This window comes from Lithobates pipiens, unplaced genomic scaffold (genome assembly GCF_037356315.1).
Source record: "Lithobates pipiens isolate NorthernLeopardFrog02 unplaced genomic scaffold, aLitPip1_a1.2 Scaffold_18, whole genome shotgun sequence".
Lineage (NCBI taxonomy): Eukaryota > Metazoa > Chordata > Amphibia > Anura > Ranidae > Lithobates > Lithobates pipiens.
Genome location: NW_027507758.1, coordinates 194305557 through 194325614, shown reverse-complemented (window position 1 = coordinate 194325614; position 20058 = coordinate 194305557). Strand labels below are relative to the sequence as shown.

The window sequence follows — 20058 nt, the reverse complement described above, 5'->3', positions numbered from 1 at the left end:
CAGTGTGACATAAAATATCACAGCAATTGCCATTTTATTCCCTAGGGTCTTTGAGCCCGCTGCAATTAATGGCGATATGCCGCGAGTGGTGGCTCCCGTGCGCATGCGCGGGAGTGACGTCATCGTGGCTCTGACAAATGACAGCGCCGGAGCAGCGTGACCCACCGAGAAGATGGAGGCTCCGGACTACAGGGGACAGCAGTGACTTCGCTGGCTCCTGTGTCAGGTAAGTGACACATAATGGACTACTATGCGATGCATAGTAGTCCATTATTCTTTACCTTCGCAGGGAATCAGAGGAAGTAAACCCATTAGGGTTTACTTCCTCTGTAAGAAAGAAGTGTCAGAAAAAGATTTAGACTTTAAGTGGTTAAACTTCCTGCATTTTGGTTGAAAGCTTGGCAGACTGCCCAGATTATTTGTTTACACAAGAAGTTCTTTCCCTTTGATCTAAGAAGTAAGTGTTGGTTACAATGTTTCAAGTTCTACACTTGGCAGATTGCCTGGAATGCTTTCTTTTGACAGTTGAGTGAGCAGATAATCTCTCCACTTGTTTATATGAAAGAATGGGAGAGATCGTAAGGGAGGGTGAATCAAGATCGCGTTTTTTCAAACGATTAATCGTGCAGCTCTAGCGTACAACTATGATGGCGGATTGGAGGCAAGATGCACACCCCCTCTTCTCATTGACAAAGGAAGAAAGGAATGTGCAGAGCTCTGTTCTTAGGTGTCAAGCAGACTGCTAATATATTTATAGCAACCTTACACTTCTATCTCCTGTGTCTGAGAATGTGTGCAAAGTTATCAGGCTGATGAGAGAGCTGCAGAGCAAGAGAAAGCTACCGGACTGGTTTGAAGAGAGCTAAGAAAACACTACAGATAGATGTGCCCGCTTCTCCTAGGGGGTTTTCTGATGCGGGGAGGAGCCGCGAGGGGACCTCGGAAATGGACGATCGGGGCCACTCTGTGCAAAGTGAGCTGCACAGTGGAGGTAAGTATATGTTTGTTATTTAGGCTGGGTTCACACTGCTGCGAGGGGAGATCCGGATGTGATTCGCACCGCAAATCACATCCGATCTCCGTAGCGATGCGAGTTCAGCCATACAGATAGTATGGCTGAATTCGCATCGCTCCCGCAGCAAACTCGCACGGGACCCTTTTTTTGGTCCGCAACAGAATCGGATCGCATGGGTGTTCACACCATGCGTCCGATTCCTGTGCGAGTCGGCAGATCGCACTGCGATATGCGGACGGATCTGGGGGTGTCATTAACATATCATTGACACTCCCAGCCGTCCGCATAGGGCAGTGTGAACTGCCGGCGGGAGGTGTGCGATGCGGGAAAACGCCGCGGATTTGCGGCGTTCCCGCATCGCAGCGGTGTGAACCCGGCCTTAAAAAATAAATAAAAATTCTGAACTTTATTTTTGTTTGTATGTATGGATTGCGTGGGTTCTTAGCGTCGTGGTGAAATATTCGTATCAATAGCACTTTTAGCGATATATGTTCAATACTCATTTTTCCCGCTGTATGATTATACACCTTGACCATAGTTACGCTTCAACATCTGCACTATTTTATTTATGACATAGAAAAGCTGTCTCCTGTCTTAAATCTTTTTTTTTTTTAAATCTTTTTTTCTGTCTTATATCTTTAACCACAAATTCTGTTCAATCAGGTTTTACAAAATACCCTATGAAACATAACTTGGGACCAAACTCATTTTTTTATGCAGTTCTAGCTTTTGTGTTTAGTTTGGTCCTCATATGCATGTTAAAGTGGTAGTAAACCGCTGTTTTTTTTTTTTTTTTTTTTGCAATCTGTAAGGCAATGTCATAATGTGCTAGTATGCATACTATACTATACTCAGGCTTTCACATAGACTGCAGGGGTGCCATTTTGCAGGCACTATTTTTAGCCCAAAAGCACCTGAAAAACGCCCCAGTGTAAAAGGAGTCTAACTGTTAGATTTTATGAGATGAAGGAAAAAAGGCTAAAAAGAAAAAAATCGGCCTTACGTATACGCCCCCCAAAAGAATGGGCATCATATATCAGCCATCGGCCGCCACGATTTCTAAATATCCATAAAAGCCCATATCGGTCGACCTCTAGTTCTGCACGTGGGTCTGCAAGTACCTGTGTATTGTCTTGAGTATTAGTGTCAGGAATCTAGTTGTTGGGTCATTTGGACAGGGTATAATCCCCTACCCTCGTTAAATTTAATAGGTACAATGCCCGGCGTGTGTGGAGAGGTGACACGTTGTACAAACCTGCGGCATGTATGCATTCCTTGATCATCCGATCAGGGGTGAATACTGCTGTGCAAAATGTAAGCGCATTGTTTTCCTGGAAGCACAGGTTCTGAATCTGGGGAAGTAACTTTTCAGCACTGAGAAATCCCTTCTTACTAAAGGAAAACCTGGAATGTACACGGCAGGTGCCGGCTGAGGCCAGCACAGAGGCGGGTGGAGAAAAAGAGGTGCAGGCACTAGCAAAGAGAGTAGATGGGTGACAGTCAGGAAGGGTAGAGGGGGAAGTGCCAGGGAGGCCGATCCAGAGCTGGAGCATCCCAATAAGTATGCTCCATTGAGTGACATTGGTGATACCAGTCAGGGACCAGCACTGCTGGAGCTGAGGGATTCTCCAGGCTGCTGGGGGAAGGAAACCTCCAGTGAGATTGGGTGGAAAGTGTAGGGAAAGGAAAGACAGATTCTGGTGGTAGGAGACTCAATTATTAGGACAGAGAGGGCAATCTGTAACAAAGACCTGAAGCGCTCCTCTCTCTCTCTCCTTCCCCTTCCCCTCTTGTCTTGAGCCATACACTACGGAATATATTTGAGGATCTACAGTGCAAAGCTTATATGCTAAGATTGGCCCTCTAGTGGCGGAATTTTATTAATACATCCCTCATCTGGATTTCCTTGATGGCTGAATATGGTGAATGAAATGAGAGACTCCTGGGGTTCTTTTTTGATCAGCTTGTTTACTCTATCTTAAGGTGAGAGTTCTGGGAGCTCGGATTAGTGGACTTTGCATCATTGGTCCTCCTTCCATTTATTTTTCTCTTACTTTTGTGCTTTTTTATGGACTATTTTTATCACATTTTATACGTTGATTTTTTCACTTAGCATTATTTTGAGTTTTTTGATTATATGAGTGGCACGATTTGCGCAGGACTCTTTTTTTCATTATTATTCATTTGGTAAACTTTGCTGTTTTTTTTTCCCCCCAAAAAAAAAGCGTTTGAAAATTTTTTGCACAAATACCGTGCGAGATAAAAAGTTGCAAAAATGACAAATTCAGAAAACTCATCATGCCTCTTACTAAATACCTTGGAATGTCTTCTTTCCAAAAAGGGGTCATTTGGGGGGTATTTGTACTTTTCTGGCATGTTAGGGTCTCAAGAAATGAGATAGGCAGCCAGTACTTCAGGTGTGATCAATTTTCAGATATTGGCACCATAGCTTGTGGACTCTATAACTTTCACAAAGACCAAATAATATCCACCAATTTGTACTTATTTTTACCAAAGATATGTTGTGGTATAAATTTTGGCCAAAATTTATGAAGAAAAATTACTAATCTGCTAAATTTGATAACAGAAACAAAGAAAAATTCATTTTTTTTTACAGAATTTTCTGTCTTTTTTCTTTTATAGCACAAAAAATAAAAAACCCAGCGGTGATTAAATACCACCAAAAGAAAGCTCTATTTGTGTGAAAAAAAGGACAAAAATGTCATATGGGTACAGTTTTGCATGACTGAGTAATTGTCATTCAAAATGTGAAAGCACTGAAAGCTGAAAAGTGGTCTGGTTATTAAGGGTGTTTAAGTGCCTAGTGGTCAAGTGGTTAAGTAATGTTGCTATGCCTAAAGTTGCCACCAGGGTCTGTCAAGAACACGTACCTTTCCATACCTATAATTTTCTTCTCTCTGATCATGCTGCAAGCTCCTCCGAGCCCATGCCCCAGGTAGCATGTGGGATGGGGTTTTTTTCTCTCTCAAACAATGTCTCCCCACAGTCTTCTTTAAACCGAAGGGCCAGAGGGCAGTGAGCAGTACCAGCACTGCTGCCATTACGCTGGATTTTCATCCACCCACCCTCCGCTCTCCTCCGCCCTAGCCCTCCCCTCCATGGCAGTCCGATTGGGATCAGAACCCTCGGCTTGTGTGGGAAAGCAGGGCTTGTTTAAAAAAGAACAAGGGGAGGGGCGGTATGAGTGCCTGAAAAAAGGGGGCAGAGCGTTAACGCGGTGTCTGGCGTGGGTTGATGCCCACAAAAAGGGCTAAACGAGGCTATAAGATGCACTCTTTTGCAGGTGCACAGCTCAAGGAGGGACACAGAGCATATGGAGGGCATGTGAGTGTGGCTGACACGGGCATCCCTAGGCAGCATTTACTTAGCACCAGACTGGGCCTTTATAGCAGCGGTAGTTGCTGGACTATTTGGTCAGCAGTATGTGCATTTCTGGTTGTGCCTCGGCATTTGTGCTTGGCACTATGGGTAGAAGAGGTACAGGTACCCCGAGAAATAGGGGCTCAAGGGGAGCTCCCTCAGGCTCTGAGGACCCCCCTCTGTAGCACCATCTCCCCCTGAAGAACCTAGGGAGGCTGGTCAGATGAGCTGTCGGGGTCAGGTGCTACATCTACTGCTGACATTTCAGCCCCTGTATACATCACTCAGGTGTTTTTTTTTTTTTTTCCTAAACCATGAATGGATTAGAGGAAAGATTGACTAGGAGATAGAAAACGCATTAGATCCCCTTCTACCCAGGACACTCAAACAGAGGAACTTTGGGAAAGGGGAGATGATTCCCCCTCTGGAGATAGGGATGAGGAATCTAGTGGGGAAGGTCCCTCTTTGGCTTCACATGCTGAGAAATTGCTGGTGCAAACTCTTACTGAGAGGGTCCGCTCCACATTTTACGTTACCCGTATCTGAGCCGACTGAAAAACCCACATCTAGTTTGGGTTCACTCAAGCTGAACATGCTTTTCCTGTTCATTTCCGGCTAGAAAAAATTATTTATTCTGAGTGGGATCCCTCCTAAAAAAAAATTCAGCTCTTTATCCTATGGAGGAAAAGTTCACAAAGATGTGGGGTATTCTGTCAATTGACGCCGCTATCTCTCCTGTTAACAAAAATTTTACTTGTCCGGTTGACAACGCTCAAATTCTTAGGGATCCAACTGATAAAAAAGATGGAATTCCTGTTCAAAAACGTTTTTTGCCTTGGCAGGTTCAGTAGCTCGACCTGCAGTGGCGGCAATTGGGGTATGCCAATCCTTAAGAGATCACTTGAAACAGGTGCTCAAGGTTTTCCCTGAACAGCAGGCCCAAGAATTGGTCGAGCTGCCAGCAGCCTTGTGTTTTGCGATTGATGCAATTGGAGATTGTATCCTTCAGACCTCTTGTCTTACACTTGGGCTGGCTCTGGCTGGACCACTTAAGGACATTCACAGAGTTGTCCTGTAGCCACTCCTTTGTTATCTTGGCTGTGTGCTTAGGGTCGTTGTGCTGTTGGAAGCTGAACCTTCACCTCAGTCTGAGGGTCCAAAGCACTCTGAAGCAGGTTTTCATCAAAGATGTCTCTGTACAATGCTGCGTTCATCTTTCCCTCGATCCTGACTAGTCTCACTGTTCCTGCTGCTGAAAAACATCCCAACAGCATGTTGCTGCCACCACCATGCTTCGCTGTAGGGAATGGTATTGGCCAGGTGATGAGCAGTGCCTGGTTTCCTCCAGATATGACACTTGCCATTCAGGCAAGAGAGTCCAATCTTTGTTTCATCAGACCAGATAATTTCGTTTCTCATGGTCAGAGTCCTTCAGGTGCCTTTTGGCAAACTCCAGATGGGCTGTCATGTGCCTTTTACTGAGGAGTGGCTTCCATCTGGCCACTACCATACAGGCCTGATTGGTAGAGTTCTGCAGAGATGTTTGTTCTTCTGGAAGGTTCTATCTCCACAGAGAAACGCTGGAGCTCTGTCAGTGACCAACGGGTTCTTGGTCACCTCCCTGTCTAAGACCCTTCTTCCCCTGATCACTCAGTTTGGCTAGGTGGTTCGCTCTTCTGCGCTTGCGCGATGTATTAGCGCCATTTTGATTGTGGGAATGCCCTATCCGAGCCGCTGTGTGTCTATGTTATATGCTCTCCTGTGACAATGCCACCATGGAAAACCTCTTTACCTATGGCAGACCCAGGATATACTATGTTCTGCCGTATGTCGGTCACAATAAAACCTTGGCCTTTTTATTTGTAATTGCGGGCTCCGGGCATGATAAATTATAAATTATAAATTATAAAGCACCACAACCTACATATCTATTCCAGTATGCTTATAATAAGAATATTAAAGCGGGAGTCCACCGGGACTCCGCGTTTTTTTTTTTTTTTTTTAAAAGCCAGCAGCTACAAATACTGCAGCTGCTGACTTTTAAATAGTGACACTTACCTGTCCAGCGCGCCCGCGATGTCGGCACCCGAAGCCGATCGCTCGCTCGGCGGCCGGGTCCCGCCGCCATCTTGGGTATGGGAATCAGGAAATGGAGCCTTTCGGCTTCATTTCCCGGTTCCCTACTGCGCATGCGCGAGCCGCGCGGCGCAATCCGGACGGTCCCCGCTGCCTCTGGGAGCTGTGTGTTTCCCAGCAGGCAGCGGGGCACTTCCTGAAGGGGGCGGGCGCTTGCGGAACGGGGGCGTAACCTACGCTCGTTCCGCAGGCAGCTAGCCCGGAAGTGGGTGCAGTTACCTGGATTATCCAGGTAACTGCACCCCCCTCCCCCCTGAAAGGTGCCGATTGTGGCGCCGGAGGGGGGGAGGGATCAGATGAGCGGAGGTCCATTTTAGGGTGGACCTCCGCTTTAACACCTATACATGAATATAATTAAAATCTTCCGATGTGCTTAAAAAAGTCAACAACTATGCATAAATACAATCAATAAAATTAATACAATATATATAGAAAATATATAAAACGTACAAAAATGTAAAAGGAGAAAAAGAATTAAAATGTGTAGGACTATATGTATTTAATAGTAATTCCCTAGCTAACTGCATACTGTATACGTTGCCTGCAGGACTCTCCGAGTACAGGATTTTTTATGTTTATTTTCAATGTAGATAGTTAAAACAAAAATACAAAAAGCTGTATGTCCACTGTCTTAATGAGTGGGTATATTCCCAGAAAAAGAACAAAGGGAGTGAAATGAATTAAAATGGACGGCGTGGGACAAAATGAAAAAACTAAACTAAAGGTATGAATGTGTATATGTGTGCTTCTATGTTCACACAAATTTTAGGGAATATTTACCATAATATGGGGAGATAAATATCTACTAATTTAAAAAACATTGTTTTAAAACATTTTTTAAGACAATTCATTAGTAGGGTAAACAGAATAGAAAAAATATACAGTGAAAGGAAACTGGTAGCGAAAATGGATGAGGGACTCTGTATATACCTATGTATTTCATTTTAAGACCTTGTATGTGGCCACACATGTTGTTAGGCACATCCTCCAGTAGGGGACAGACCTTTTTAAGTGGTTCCTTTTCTTGTGATGCCACAAATTATTGAGGGGGGAAAGGTGGGGGGAGAAGACCTTCTTAGTTAATGGATCGAATGTTATACTATGATTTATCGGTCTTTTGGTCTGTACTGGTCCTACCTTGAACCGGTGATGTGTAATTATAAGTTTAGACTGGGGGAGTTTTAAAAGTTCGTTAAAAAGCAATTCAAATCCAGCTCTACGTTCATTCCCTGGGGTTGGAGGGTATCTAAGTTGTATATCCATTTGGTTTCATTTCTGGATATTTTGATGGTTTTGTCCTCACCTCTCCAGTGGGCCCTTACCTTGTCAATACCGTAAAATGTCATCTGTCCTGGGTCACGATTATGGTAATCCCTAAAGTGTCTGGAGACACTATGGTTGGGATACCCTTTTTTGATATTCCTAATATGTTCCCCAATTCTAGTTTGGAGTTCTCTCGTGGTACGTCCTACATACTGTCTGGAACAGGGAGCACAGTGGCTCATACTGTGACTGCTTGGTTAACCCACTAAGGGTTTGATGTCTGGTGAGCGCATATATATATTTCTTCTCTAACACAGAGTGGCGCACCGGAGAGGAATCCAACCCTTTTTCACCAGTCACCTTGCTTTACCTTCCTTACCAGAAAAAAGTTTTATGCGTTTTTATAACAACTAGAAGATGCGACTTTGAACAAATATTTTTAGTTGGACATTACAAAAAATTTTTTTTTGGTGTTCTTATTTGATATTTTTTCACAATGCTTTTCTGATTGTCACTTTTGGAGTATAATTATTGGCTCACACATGTGAGCAAAAGCACTTTTTTATTCAAGCACCCATATTTTTAGCTGTGTTAGTTTAACCGTATTTTTCACTACACCTGTGCATGTTTGAGTTGTGAGATAAGACACACATTTCATTCACATTTTTTCGTCTCACGCAATTTGTTTAATATCACGCATATAGTGGAACTTGGGAATTTCTACATTAGGTTTCGTTTGATCTTGCAGAGCATCAGCATTTATATTTGTAAGGGTTTACAACCACTTTAAATGCTGCAGACATTTTTCTGTACTCTATCCCAGATCTGTGCCTTGTTACAATCCTTTCTCGTAGGTCTACAGACAATTCCTTGCACTTCATGGCTTGCTTGGTTTTTGCTCTGACGTGCACTGTTAACTGTGGGACCTTATATAGACAGATGTGTGCCTTTCCAAATCATGTTCAATCAACTGAATTTACCACAGGTGGACTCCAGTAACGTTGTATAAACCTCTCAAGGATGATCAGTGGAATCCAGATGCACCTGAGCTCATTTTTGAGTGTCATGGCAAAGGCTGTGAATTCATGTTGTCATTATAGGGTATTGTTTGTAGAATTTTAAGGGAAATATTTAATTTAATACATTTTGGAATACGGCTGTAACAAAACAAAATGTGGAAAAAGTGATGGGCTGTGAATACTTTTCGGATGCACTGTATGTGTCTGAGTTTTAATAAACAGTCATTCCTTTATCCCCACATCTTGTCTATATACAATGATTGTGGTAAAAAGGGCTGGCATTAGCACTGTCTACTTGGAGTGGTTTGGAGGGCAGGAGGCGCTGTTTGGTGGAAGGAAGCACCTAATCGGGGTGCCAAGTGGTTCCATCACATTTGGTGGCAAGCAGTGGGATGCTTCCTACAGTTTTTGACATCCAAACCACCACCGGGATCCGAGGCCCAGATAGCATAAGAGGAGAGGTACCAGACACCATGGAAGAGGAATTCGGAAGGAGGCTGTGAGAGATGTGGATACAGCACATGGGAGCAGTGCCAATGCAGATCCTGCTTGGAATGTTATGACTCTGTCCGCAGGCAACTCTTAAAGGGAGTGCTAACCCATGAGCAGCGCCTCCAGGGAAAACTTCTCCCCTCCATCCAGGAAAGGTACTGGTCGCAGTATGAAGTGCGAATACTGTTATTTGGGAAACAACCGCACAAGGAGTGGACAGCTGAGTTAAGCAGGCTGGTCCAGGCAAAGATGCAGTGGGAGAAAAGCTATGGAGCCCCCCGCTGGTATTTAGCCCAAGTGTGCCAGGATGGCAGCCTGACGGAAGGCTTTTGTTCTGGAGGCTGTCTAAGGACCCTGACTTTTTGGAGTGATCTGAAGTGGCGTTTGGAGGAAATCATGGAGTACATGGAGTTGACAATCCTGTTTCTGCACCGGACGAGCTTAGATTAATGCGCATAATGGAGCAGCTGGCTCATCTCCCCAGTTCAAGGATCAGGTAGGAGAGGAACCCGTCCTCACTCCCCAGCCACAGATTTTATTGATCTTTGATTGGAGGATGTTGGGGATTATGAGCCACCTACCGAAGTGCTGGCACTGGGTCTAAGTGCCGCCAGCTCGTGCGTCTGGATTTTCTGCTGCGGAAGAGCAACCCGGTGAGCCTCCAGTAGAAGAGCTGGGATCGGGGCCAAAATCACTGAGCTCTTCCCAGCACCAACAGAAGCTTCAGCTTTTTTAAGAGAAGAGCCAGCTAGCCTTTCACCCATACCACTGACAGTGACTTGGGATGTCCTGCCAGCACATCTGTGGAGTTACAACATACTTCTCCAGCTGAAACGTTGGCAACCAGACAGAGGGTCCAAGATCTCTGCCCCACACCTGAAAGGAAACTACAACTATCAAAAAAACAAGTTTAATAGTACCTATTCATCTCAAGGGTGTACTCCCTATATATATTACTCCTATTCTAACTAAAAGGTTATCCCAAATTTATAATGAGTTAACGGTACCTATCTATCGGGGGGATTTATGCCTCCCATATTACCAATCTATACTAACCTCTGCCAGCACGCTCCTTTCCACACACACACACACACACACACACACACACACACACACACACACACACACACACACGCAGAGCCCTGTGGGAGCAATGCAGATTGAAGTCAAACCATGGACACAGAATAATGCATCACTCAATTTGTTTTTCCAGGTTCAGTATCTCAAATACAGTATATTATCAGGATATAACCGGGCAATGTTTACAGCATTAACTGCTTGCCAACCATGCTATAGCCGAATGACGGCTATAGCGTGGCTCAATAACTCTGGGAGGGCATACATTGACGTTTTACCAGAAACACGCTCTTGCGCGCCCCCTGGGGTGCGCACCCAGGAATATCCATGTCTGACCCGGCGCATCACGGATCGTGGTAAATGGCTGATGATAGCTGCCGTTTACCACGTGATCGCTCCTTCAAATGACGGAGCAATCACTTGTAAGCAAACCGGCATCACGTCTGGTTCCTCTCTCCCCTCTCTGTACAGATCAGTACAGTGCAAGGGGGGAGATCAGTAGCAGCAGCGCTGTGGGCTGGATAGATTAAAGTGGTTGTAAAGTCAGCAGATTTTTCACCCCCCATTCTTACCATTGATTGGCTCCCACTGCTATCAATCAAAGTCGGTGAGCCAATGAAGGGGGGGGGGGGGAGAGCAACCTCTGCTTTGTGTCTGAAGGGACACACAGAGCTGCAGCTTGGCTCAGGTGCCTCCATAGCAAGCTGCTTGCTGTGGAGGTACTCAGCAGGAGGGAGGGGCCAGGAGCACCAGCAAGGGACCTAAGAAGAAAAGGATCTGGGCTGCTCTGTGCAAAGACACTGCACAGAGCAGGTAAGTATAACATGTTTTGTTATTTTTAAATGGGAAAAAAAATGATATTTTATCCCTTATGGGGCAGGTGTGCCTGGAAAGCCCACACCTCCTTAACCACTTGAGACCCGCGCTATAGCCGAATGACGGCTACAGCGCGGATCTCCTTTTCCGGGACTACGTCTATTGACGTAGTCCCGTGCACGAGCGGCCTGCGCGCCCCCTGAGGGGCACACGTGGCGTGCTCTGTGATCGGCGAGTCTACGAGACTCGCTTGATCACCGATCCGTGCAAGGGGTTGATCCCGACCCCTTATCACGTGATCAGCTGTCAGCCAATGACAGCTGATCATGTGATATAACGGAGCCGGTAATCGGCTATTATTCCTCCTTGCGCTGACAGCGCGAGGAGAAAAAAAAAAGCCGATCACCGGCGGCCGTGATCGGGACATCAGTCCCGATCACGGCCAGCCCTGCCAGTGCCCACCTGCCCCCTGCTTTGCCTGCCTGAATAAAAAATGTGTGCCCACAGTGCCACCCAGCAGTGCCCACAGTGCCACCCAGCAGTGCCCACAGTCTGCCTCAACAAAGGTGCTGCACCCCAGTGCCACATATCCGTGCCCAGCAGTGCCGCCCATCAGTGCCCAGCAGTGCCACCTATCAGAGCCACCTATCAGTGCCCATCAGTCCCATCTATCAGTGGTACCTATCAGTGCCACCCATCCGTGCCATCTTATCTGTGCCCGTCTTTGCCCATCAGTGCCGCCTTATCTGTGCCCATCGGTGCCGCCTTATCTGTGCCTATTAGTGCCGCCTTAACTATGCCTATCAGTGCCCACCAGTGCAGCCTATCAGTGCCGCCTCATCAGCGCACTTCATTGAAGGAGAAAAATGACCTGTTTGCAAAATTTTATAACAAACTATTAAACATGATTTTTTTTTTTTTTGCATCTTTTTTTGTTTGTTTAGCAAAAAATAAAACTCCCAGCTGTGATTAAATACCACCAAAAGAAAGCTCTATTTGTGGGGAAAAAATTATAAAAATTTTATTTGGGTACAGTGTTGTATACCCGCGCAATTGTCATTCAAAGTGCATCAGCGCTGAAAGCTGAAAATTGGTCTGGGACTGAGGGGGGGTTTAAGTGCCCAGTAAGCAAGCACAGGGACACATGTGACAACCAGCAAGGGCATGATGGCAACGAAGGCAGAAAGCATCCAATGCATCCCTGTACTGTGTTTCAGTTTGAGTTCTCCCTGTGCTCGGGTTCCTAGTTCTGTTATTTTGTTTGTGCCCACTACTTTAGTTGTCTTTCTGGCAATGCATCATTGAAGGACACAGCACCCACCCAGTCTAATTTAGTTTAATTTTAAGTTGCACATGAAGGTGGCGGCATCAAACCCATCCCTGATTTAGTGAAACTGTGTCCTTCGATGAACTCTGTGAAAAGGATTTTACAGTGAGTACAAAAATCGAGAATTCTAGTTACCTGTCTTTCATCTTGATAGCTTGACTGCAATGTTGCTACTGACCCCTAAAAAGTATAGAGATAAGTAATTGTGCCTCTTTTCTGACATGTATTTAGTGCATGCTTGTTCCAGTAATGTGACTGAATCATACTAAAGTCATACACAGCCAGACCTCTAGCATTTTCAAAAGGAGGCCTGAGATGGTAGTCCCCCAATTCTTCTTTCACTTTAATTCTACAGCAAAAATACTAAAAAGCAGGCAGAAAGTCGCATTAAAAATGATCATGAACACAATAATAACTCACAATATGGGTTTACTGAAAATACAATTTTTGTTAATACAATCCTCTGTTCTAGGCACAAGTAGAAGTGAAAGTATTTTTGGACCATTTATATTGCATTTTGTAGCTGCTATTTGATATGAATGCATAGTTATGCCAGTGTATTTGCATATACTGTACATTATCTTGTTTTATTTATTTTAAACAAAAATAATATATGTAATTGTGACACAAGCCATATTGTAATTAAGCCCCGTTCACATTGACTGCGGGTTTGAAATCATGTGATTTCATCTGAAATCGCACGGTTTCAAAGATGCATGTCAGTGCGATTTTGGGTGCGACTCATGCACAGATGTCTCTAAAAGTCACACCCAAAATCCCGAAAAGTAGTTCAGAAACTACTTTTGAAAATCTGTGTGGAACCGCAAAGTTGTCGTCGCACCGATTTGAACAGTACCATTGCTGGTGAATTGTCATGCGATTTGACGTGTCAAATTGAATGACCAGTCGTTCCAGGGTGAATGGGGGCTTATTGTTTTTAACCACTTAAAGTCCAAGCCTCTTTTTCAGACTTTACCGGTTAAAAACTATTTTTTGCTAGAAAATTTCTTATAACCCCCAAACATTATACATTTTTTTCTAACACTCTAGAGAATAAAATGGTCATTGCAATACGTTTTGTCACACCGTATTTTTGGAAAAAATTCACTTTTTTGAATAAAAAACATAAGACAACAGTAAATTTAGCCCAGTTGTTTTTATATTGTTATATATTGTTTTTATATTGTAAAAAGGTAATGTTACACAGACTAAATTAATACCCAACATGTCACGCTTCAAAATTGCGCCCGCTCATGGAATAGCATCAAATTTTTACCCTTAAAAATCTCCATTGGCAATGTTTAGAGTTACAGAAAAAAAAAATTCTTATTTATTTTTTACATTGTTTTTTTAAAAAAAAATTTAAACATTGGGTCACTTTTATTCCTATTACAAGGAATGTAAACATCCCTTGTAATAGAAAAAAAGCATGATAGTCTTCAAATCTCATATTTGGACTTAAATGCAATAAAAAAAAAAAAAAATAGTCTGTTAAAATCTTTGCAATGTACATACAGTATATCACCCAGAAGGGAATGTTATATTTTCTCAACAAAAGTAGAGTTTCTCTTTAACATCACTTTTGATTATATCCTGGTCATAACTTTTTTCTTTTTTACTCTGTGTTTTGTCAGGCGGGATAAGCTTTGGATTTGCATGGAATTCTGTGGAGGCGGATCTTTACAAGATATATACCATGGTAAGAAGAATATTAAAAATGTAATGGTTTTTGGGGAAAAAGTGAAAACATAGGGGCAAATAGATCTATTTTGGGAGGTATTAGATTACTAATTTTAATTTGCAGCTGAAAAATGATAGCTGAGCTCTGGTTGTTGTGGACCTTTTTTTTTTTTTTTAATCAAGTTTGATATGTTTTTTTTTTTTTTTTTTAAAGCATTTTCTGTCTCCCCAGTTATGGTGAGTATTCAGCCAACACGTGTGCTGACATTTTTCAGGGAATACAAAGTGTGGTGTTCTTCTAAGAACTGTAGTTTCCTAGGCAGAGAGGTGTGTGTTTGTTTCTTCTCTCACAGAAAAGGTCAAATTAAAATAAAATGGCAAAACACATATGCAAAAAAAATGTGCTATAGCTGCTGCTCAGAACTGTGTATACCTATAAATATACAGTGATAACAAAAAAAGTAGAGCTGTGCTTATCAATTGTGCTAAAAAAAAAAAACTCATCCCATGAAAATAATCAATACGTAAAATACTATCGTGTACAATAAAAATTATGCAATTAATAAAGTGCTCTAATGCACAAAAAAATTATTAAATTTACAAAGTGCTATAATGTGCAATATGAACTCCAAGGCAGATAAACCCACCCCTTGATGCCCCCTAGTGTTAACCCCTTCCCTGCCAGTGACATTTACACAGTAATCAGTGCATTTTTCTTGTTCAAAAGTTTTTATTTTATTTCAAAATAAATTACATGTACAGAATATAAGACAAATTAATTGATACCAGAAATAAAAAGTAGACATATTGAAGTACGGCTAATACAAAGCAAAGAAGAATTTCATGATATTCTCGTGGGAATGACAATAAATGGCCTTATATATTTTAGAATTTGAAAACATTCTTATAGCGGAGTTTTAAACATTTTAATCCCAAGAAAATATAAATATGTCTAAAAGAAAATATATGATTTTAAAGTTTTGGCCATCACTTCTAAAGTATGTTTATAGTAAGTATTATATAGTAAGGGAAGAACATAAAAGGTATATAGGAGGGGAAGGGGAGGGAATAATTCTCCGGATCAGGTTTTATAATATCAGCTAATGTTGTAATTCTATAAAAAATCTTAATCACCATAACAATAAAACTCGGTTATCAATATTATCTGACGTATAATATTTAATCCAGGGTTTCCATATGATATCAAACTTTGTCATCTGGTTTTTATCTATAGCGTCCATTTTAGCAAAACATTTTGTAATTATCAGAAAGATCTTTTTCCAAAATGATTGTACAATTGGGCAATGCCACCAGGTATGTATATAGGTACCTTTTTCTGGACAGCCAAGAAAGCAGAGGCCAGTGTTGTCTGTTGAGAATTTGGCAATTCTCGCAGGAACCAAATACCAGCGTGTGAGAACTTTATATGATGATTCAGGCGCCAATATATTTATAGAGGAAGATTTTGTGAAAGACCATATGTTGGACCAAGACCTAGAATCGATCATACAATCCAAATCTTTTTCCGACTTGGCCACATATTTAGGTATAACAGTATTAGAATTTGATATCAATTGTGTATACAATGGTGTAATACGACCTTTAGCATGTGGTTCCTTGAGACAAAATCTTTCAAATTGAGAAATATTATGTAAGTTTACATTTAAATTGAGAAGAGGAGTATAACATTTTTTGATTTGGAGATATCTGAATATTTCTGATTGTGGAAGCTTATATAATTTACATAGATCTGTAAAAGATTTTATTGATGTAGTTGAATTTAAATGATATAGACAAGTGATACCAGCCTTAGACCAAGCTTTAAAGGTTTTGGGATATTTCCAGGCTGGGTAAAAAGTCGGATTCTTGTAAAAAGATAATAGCGGATTTTGTGGAGATTGCAGACCATGTGAATTTCTATACCTATCCCATATAGATAGAGAGTGCTTAGAAATGGGGTTATTTATAGACTTACGATCCACAGGTTGTAACCATAATATATTGTTTATAGGAAGAGGATCACAGTCTACAGCTTCAATGAGGACCGATAAAGGAATCTCTGTAGAAGAGTGATATTTTGTTAATTGAGATAATTGAGCTGCCTTATAATATATGTTAAAGTCTGGAAATCCCAAACCACCCAAAACTTTGGGGAGAACAAGTGTTTTTTGTGAAGTCTGGGTTTTATTTTCCCCCCAAGTAAATTTCGTTACTTTTTGTTGAATCAGCCTAAGAAAATATGCAGGAATATGAATTGGGAGAGTTCTGAATAAATATAAAAATTTCGCAAGAACAGACATTTTTATGATATTGATTTTCCCAAACCATGATATCGGCATTGATGACCAATTAGATAACGACCTTGTAATATTTTTTAATAGAGCTGGGTAATTAGCTGCAAATCGGAGGGGTTAGGAGTAAACTGCACACCCAGATATGGGAGGCTATGATCTACCCACTTAAAGGGTAGTGAATTTTGAAAAGATTGTTTATCTTTCTCGACAAGTGAAATGTTTAATGCTGAATAATTTTAAATATTGACCTTAAGGCCCGAAACAAATAAGAATTCTTGTAGTACAACCATAAGATTTGGGGCCGAAATATGTGGAGAAGATAGAAAAAGGAGAATATCGTCTGCGAATAAACAGAGCTTATGATGAAAGTCACCCATTTCAATACCTGTTATAGTGGGTTCCATCCTAATTCTTTGTGCTAAAGGTTCAATGAGTAAAGCAAATAATAATGGCGAAAGTGGACATCCTTGACGAGTCCCCCTCAGTATATTAAACTCGTCCGATTTGTACCCTGCATATCTGATATAAGCTTTGGGATCTTGATACAAATTAGAGATCCATCGTAAAAAATGAGGGCCGAATCCCCATTTGGAAAGGGTATAGCTCATATATGACCATGATACTGTGTCAAAAGCTTTCATAATATCTAAAGAAAGAAAACAAGTGGGAATACGTCTTTTTTTAGCGGGATGTGACAGGAGTGTTGCACATCTAATATTATCTCCTGCTTGAGGTAATGGAATGAAGCCCACTTGATCACGATGTATAAGATTGCCTATAATAGTATTTTTAATCTGTTAGCTAGAATTTTGGCTAAAATTTTTATGTCCAAATTTAGTAACGAAATAGGGCGATAATTAGACCATATTGAATCGTCTGTGTGAGGTTTAGGGAGCATACAGATAATTGCAGTCAGGGTTTCTCTTCTAAAAGATTGACCTTCCAAAAGGGAATTAAGTGTTTGTCAAGACTGGAGATAGGGTGTCTACAAACGTTTTGTAATACAGTGCAGAAAAACCATCAGGACCTGACCTTTTATTTCGTTTCAGATTTTTGATAACTTCAGATACCTCTATAATTGACACTGGTTCCTCCATCATTTCCATTTGTGTTTTAGATAGTGTCGGTAGAGATATATGAGAGAAAAAAACATTCGCTCTAGAAGGGTCCAGCTCATTATTAGAAGAGTATACATTTTTTAATTGTGTTTTGAATTTTTGTAATATTTTTAAAGGATTATTTGTGTATACCCCCCCTAGAGATTTCAGACGTATCGGTTTCGTTGGGTTCTGGCAGGATTTTAATGCCCTGGCTAATAGTGTGTGAGGTTTATTCGCATTGATATAGAAATTGTGTTGTTATCTCTTGATGGTTTTATCCGCTGCTTCAGTAAGGAATAGATCAAATTCCAGTTTAGCTTTGTCAAGATTTATTTTAGGTAAAGAAGGGTTATTTTTAGGGATGCACCGAATGGGTTTTTTGGTGCCGAAACCGATACCGAAAATGAAAAATACACTAGGCCGAAAACCGAAACCGATACCGAAACAGCACCAATACCGAAAATGACTGTTTTTAAAAAATATTTTTATACAGGAGGTGGTCAGAGACTGGGGACATGGTACAGGAGGTGGTCAGAGACTGGGGACATGGTACAGGAGGTGGTCAGAGACTGGGGACATGGTACAGGAGGTGGTCAGAGACTGGGGACATGGTACAGGAGGTGGTCAGAGACTGGGGACATGGTACAGGAGATGGTCAGAGACTGGGGACATGGTACAGGAGGTGGTCAGAGACTGGGGACATGGTACAGGAGGTGGTCAGAGACTGGGGACATGGTACAGGAGATGGTCAGAGACTGGGGACATGGTACAGGAGGTGGTCAGAGACTGGGGACATGGTACAGGAGGTGGTCAGAGACTGGGGACATGGTACAGGAGGTGGTCAGAGACTGGGGACATGGTACAGGAGGTGGTCAGAGACTGGGGACATGGTACAGGAGGTGGTCAGAGACTGGGGACATGGTACAGGAGGTGGTCAGAGACTGGGGACATGGTACAGGAGGTGGTCAGAGACTGGGGACATGGTACAGGAGATGGTCAGAGACTGGGGACATGGTACAGGAGGTGGTCAGAGACTGGGGACATGGTACAGGAGGTGGTCAGAGACTGGGGACATGGTACAGGAGGTGGTCAGAGACTGGGGACATGGTACAGGAGATGGTCAGAGACTGGGGACATGGTACAGGAGATGGTCAGAGACTGGGGACATGGTACAGGAGGTGGTCAGAGACTGGGGACATGGTACAGGAGGTGGTCAGAGACTGGGGACATGGTACAGGAGGTGGTCAGAGACTGGGGACATGGTACAGGAGGTGGTCAGAGACTGGAGACATGGTACAGGAGGTGGTCAGAGACTGGAGACATGGTACAGGAGGTGGTCAGAGACTGGGGACATGGTACAGGAGGTGGTCAGAGACTGGGGACATGGTACAGGAGGTGGTCAGCGACTGCATGCATGGTACAGGAGGTGGTCAGAGACTGGGGACACAGTACAGGAGATGGTCAGACTTGGGACACGGTACAGGAGATGGTCAGAGACTGGGGACGTGGTACAGGAGATGGTCAGAGACTGGGGACGTGGTACAGGAGATGGTCAGACTGGGGACATGGTACAGGAGATGGTCAGAGACAGAGGACGTGGTACAGGAGGCATCCCCCATTGCAGCCAGTGTGCCCCATTGCAGCCAGTGTGCCCCATTGCAGCCAATTGCAGCCAGTGTGCCCCATTGCAGCCAATTGCAGCCAGTGTGTCCCATTGCAGCCTGTGTGCCATTTTGCAGCCAGCCTGTGCACTGTGTGCAGGGAAGAGAGCCGCCACCGCCGCCTGTTTGATAACAGCGCCGGGAACATCACAGCTTTCATTTAAATTGCTGTGTGTTCCCGGCCGTGCGCCGTCACACGCAGCCCCTCCCCCTTGTCCGGGCACTTTGATAGACAGATCATCCGTCCAATCCTGCGGATGATCTGTCTATCTAAGTGCCCGGACAAGGGGGAGGGGCTGCGTGTGACGGCGCACGGCCGGGAACACACAGCAATTGAAATGAAAGCTGTGATGTTCCCGGCGCTGTTATCAAAAAGGCGGCGGAGGTGGCTCTCCTGCGCTATGATGGGCGTCACCAGGGGCGGGAGGCGGAGCCCCGCCCCCACCCAGGCCACGCCCCATTTTCGGCGCCATTATCGGCCGTTTTTCTCTTTCGGCAAATTGCCGAAAAGGGCATTTTCGGCCGATATGTTTCGGCGACCGAAATTTCGGTGCATCACTAGTTATTTTGGAATGCTGTGTGACATTTATTGAAATTTGTTTCTAAAGTCTGACAAAGGATTTTCTGCTCTCTGTTGAATATGTTTGCTTGCTGTAGACATATGCCATGGAGAACAGGTTTGTGTGCTTCCCATAATGTAGTCGGAGAGACGTCGGGTTTGGAGTTATATTTTATATAATCTTTGAGCGCAATTTCAATATTTTTATGAGCTGGATTTTTGAGTAGGAAATCTCTTA

General features: G+C 43.1%; 1 protein-coding gene across 4 annotated transcripts in view; it reads left to right on the top strand.

Moving 5' to 3' along the window:
• The window catches only part of MAP4K3 (mitogen-activated protein kinase kinase kinase kinase 3), a 783526-nt gene that overhangs the window by 149683 nt on the left and 613785 nt on the right, over positions 1-20058 (top strand). For all 4 annotated transcript variants that reach the window (XM_077486491.1, XM_077486490.1, XM_077486493.1 and 1 more), the window contains exon 4: positions 14161-14225. In XM_077486491.1, coding sequence (XP_077342617.1) covers positions 14161-14225 — 65 coding nt within the window. The remainder of the gene's footprint in view (positions 1-14160; positions 14226-20058) is intronic.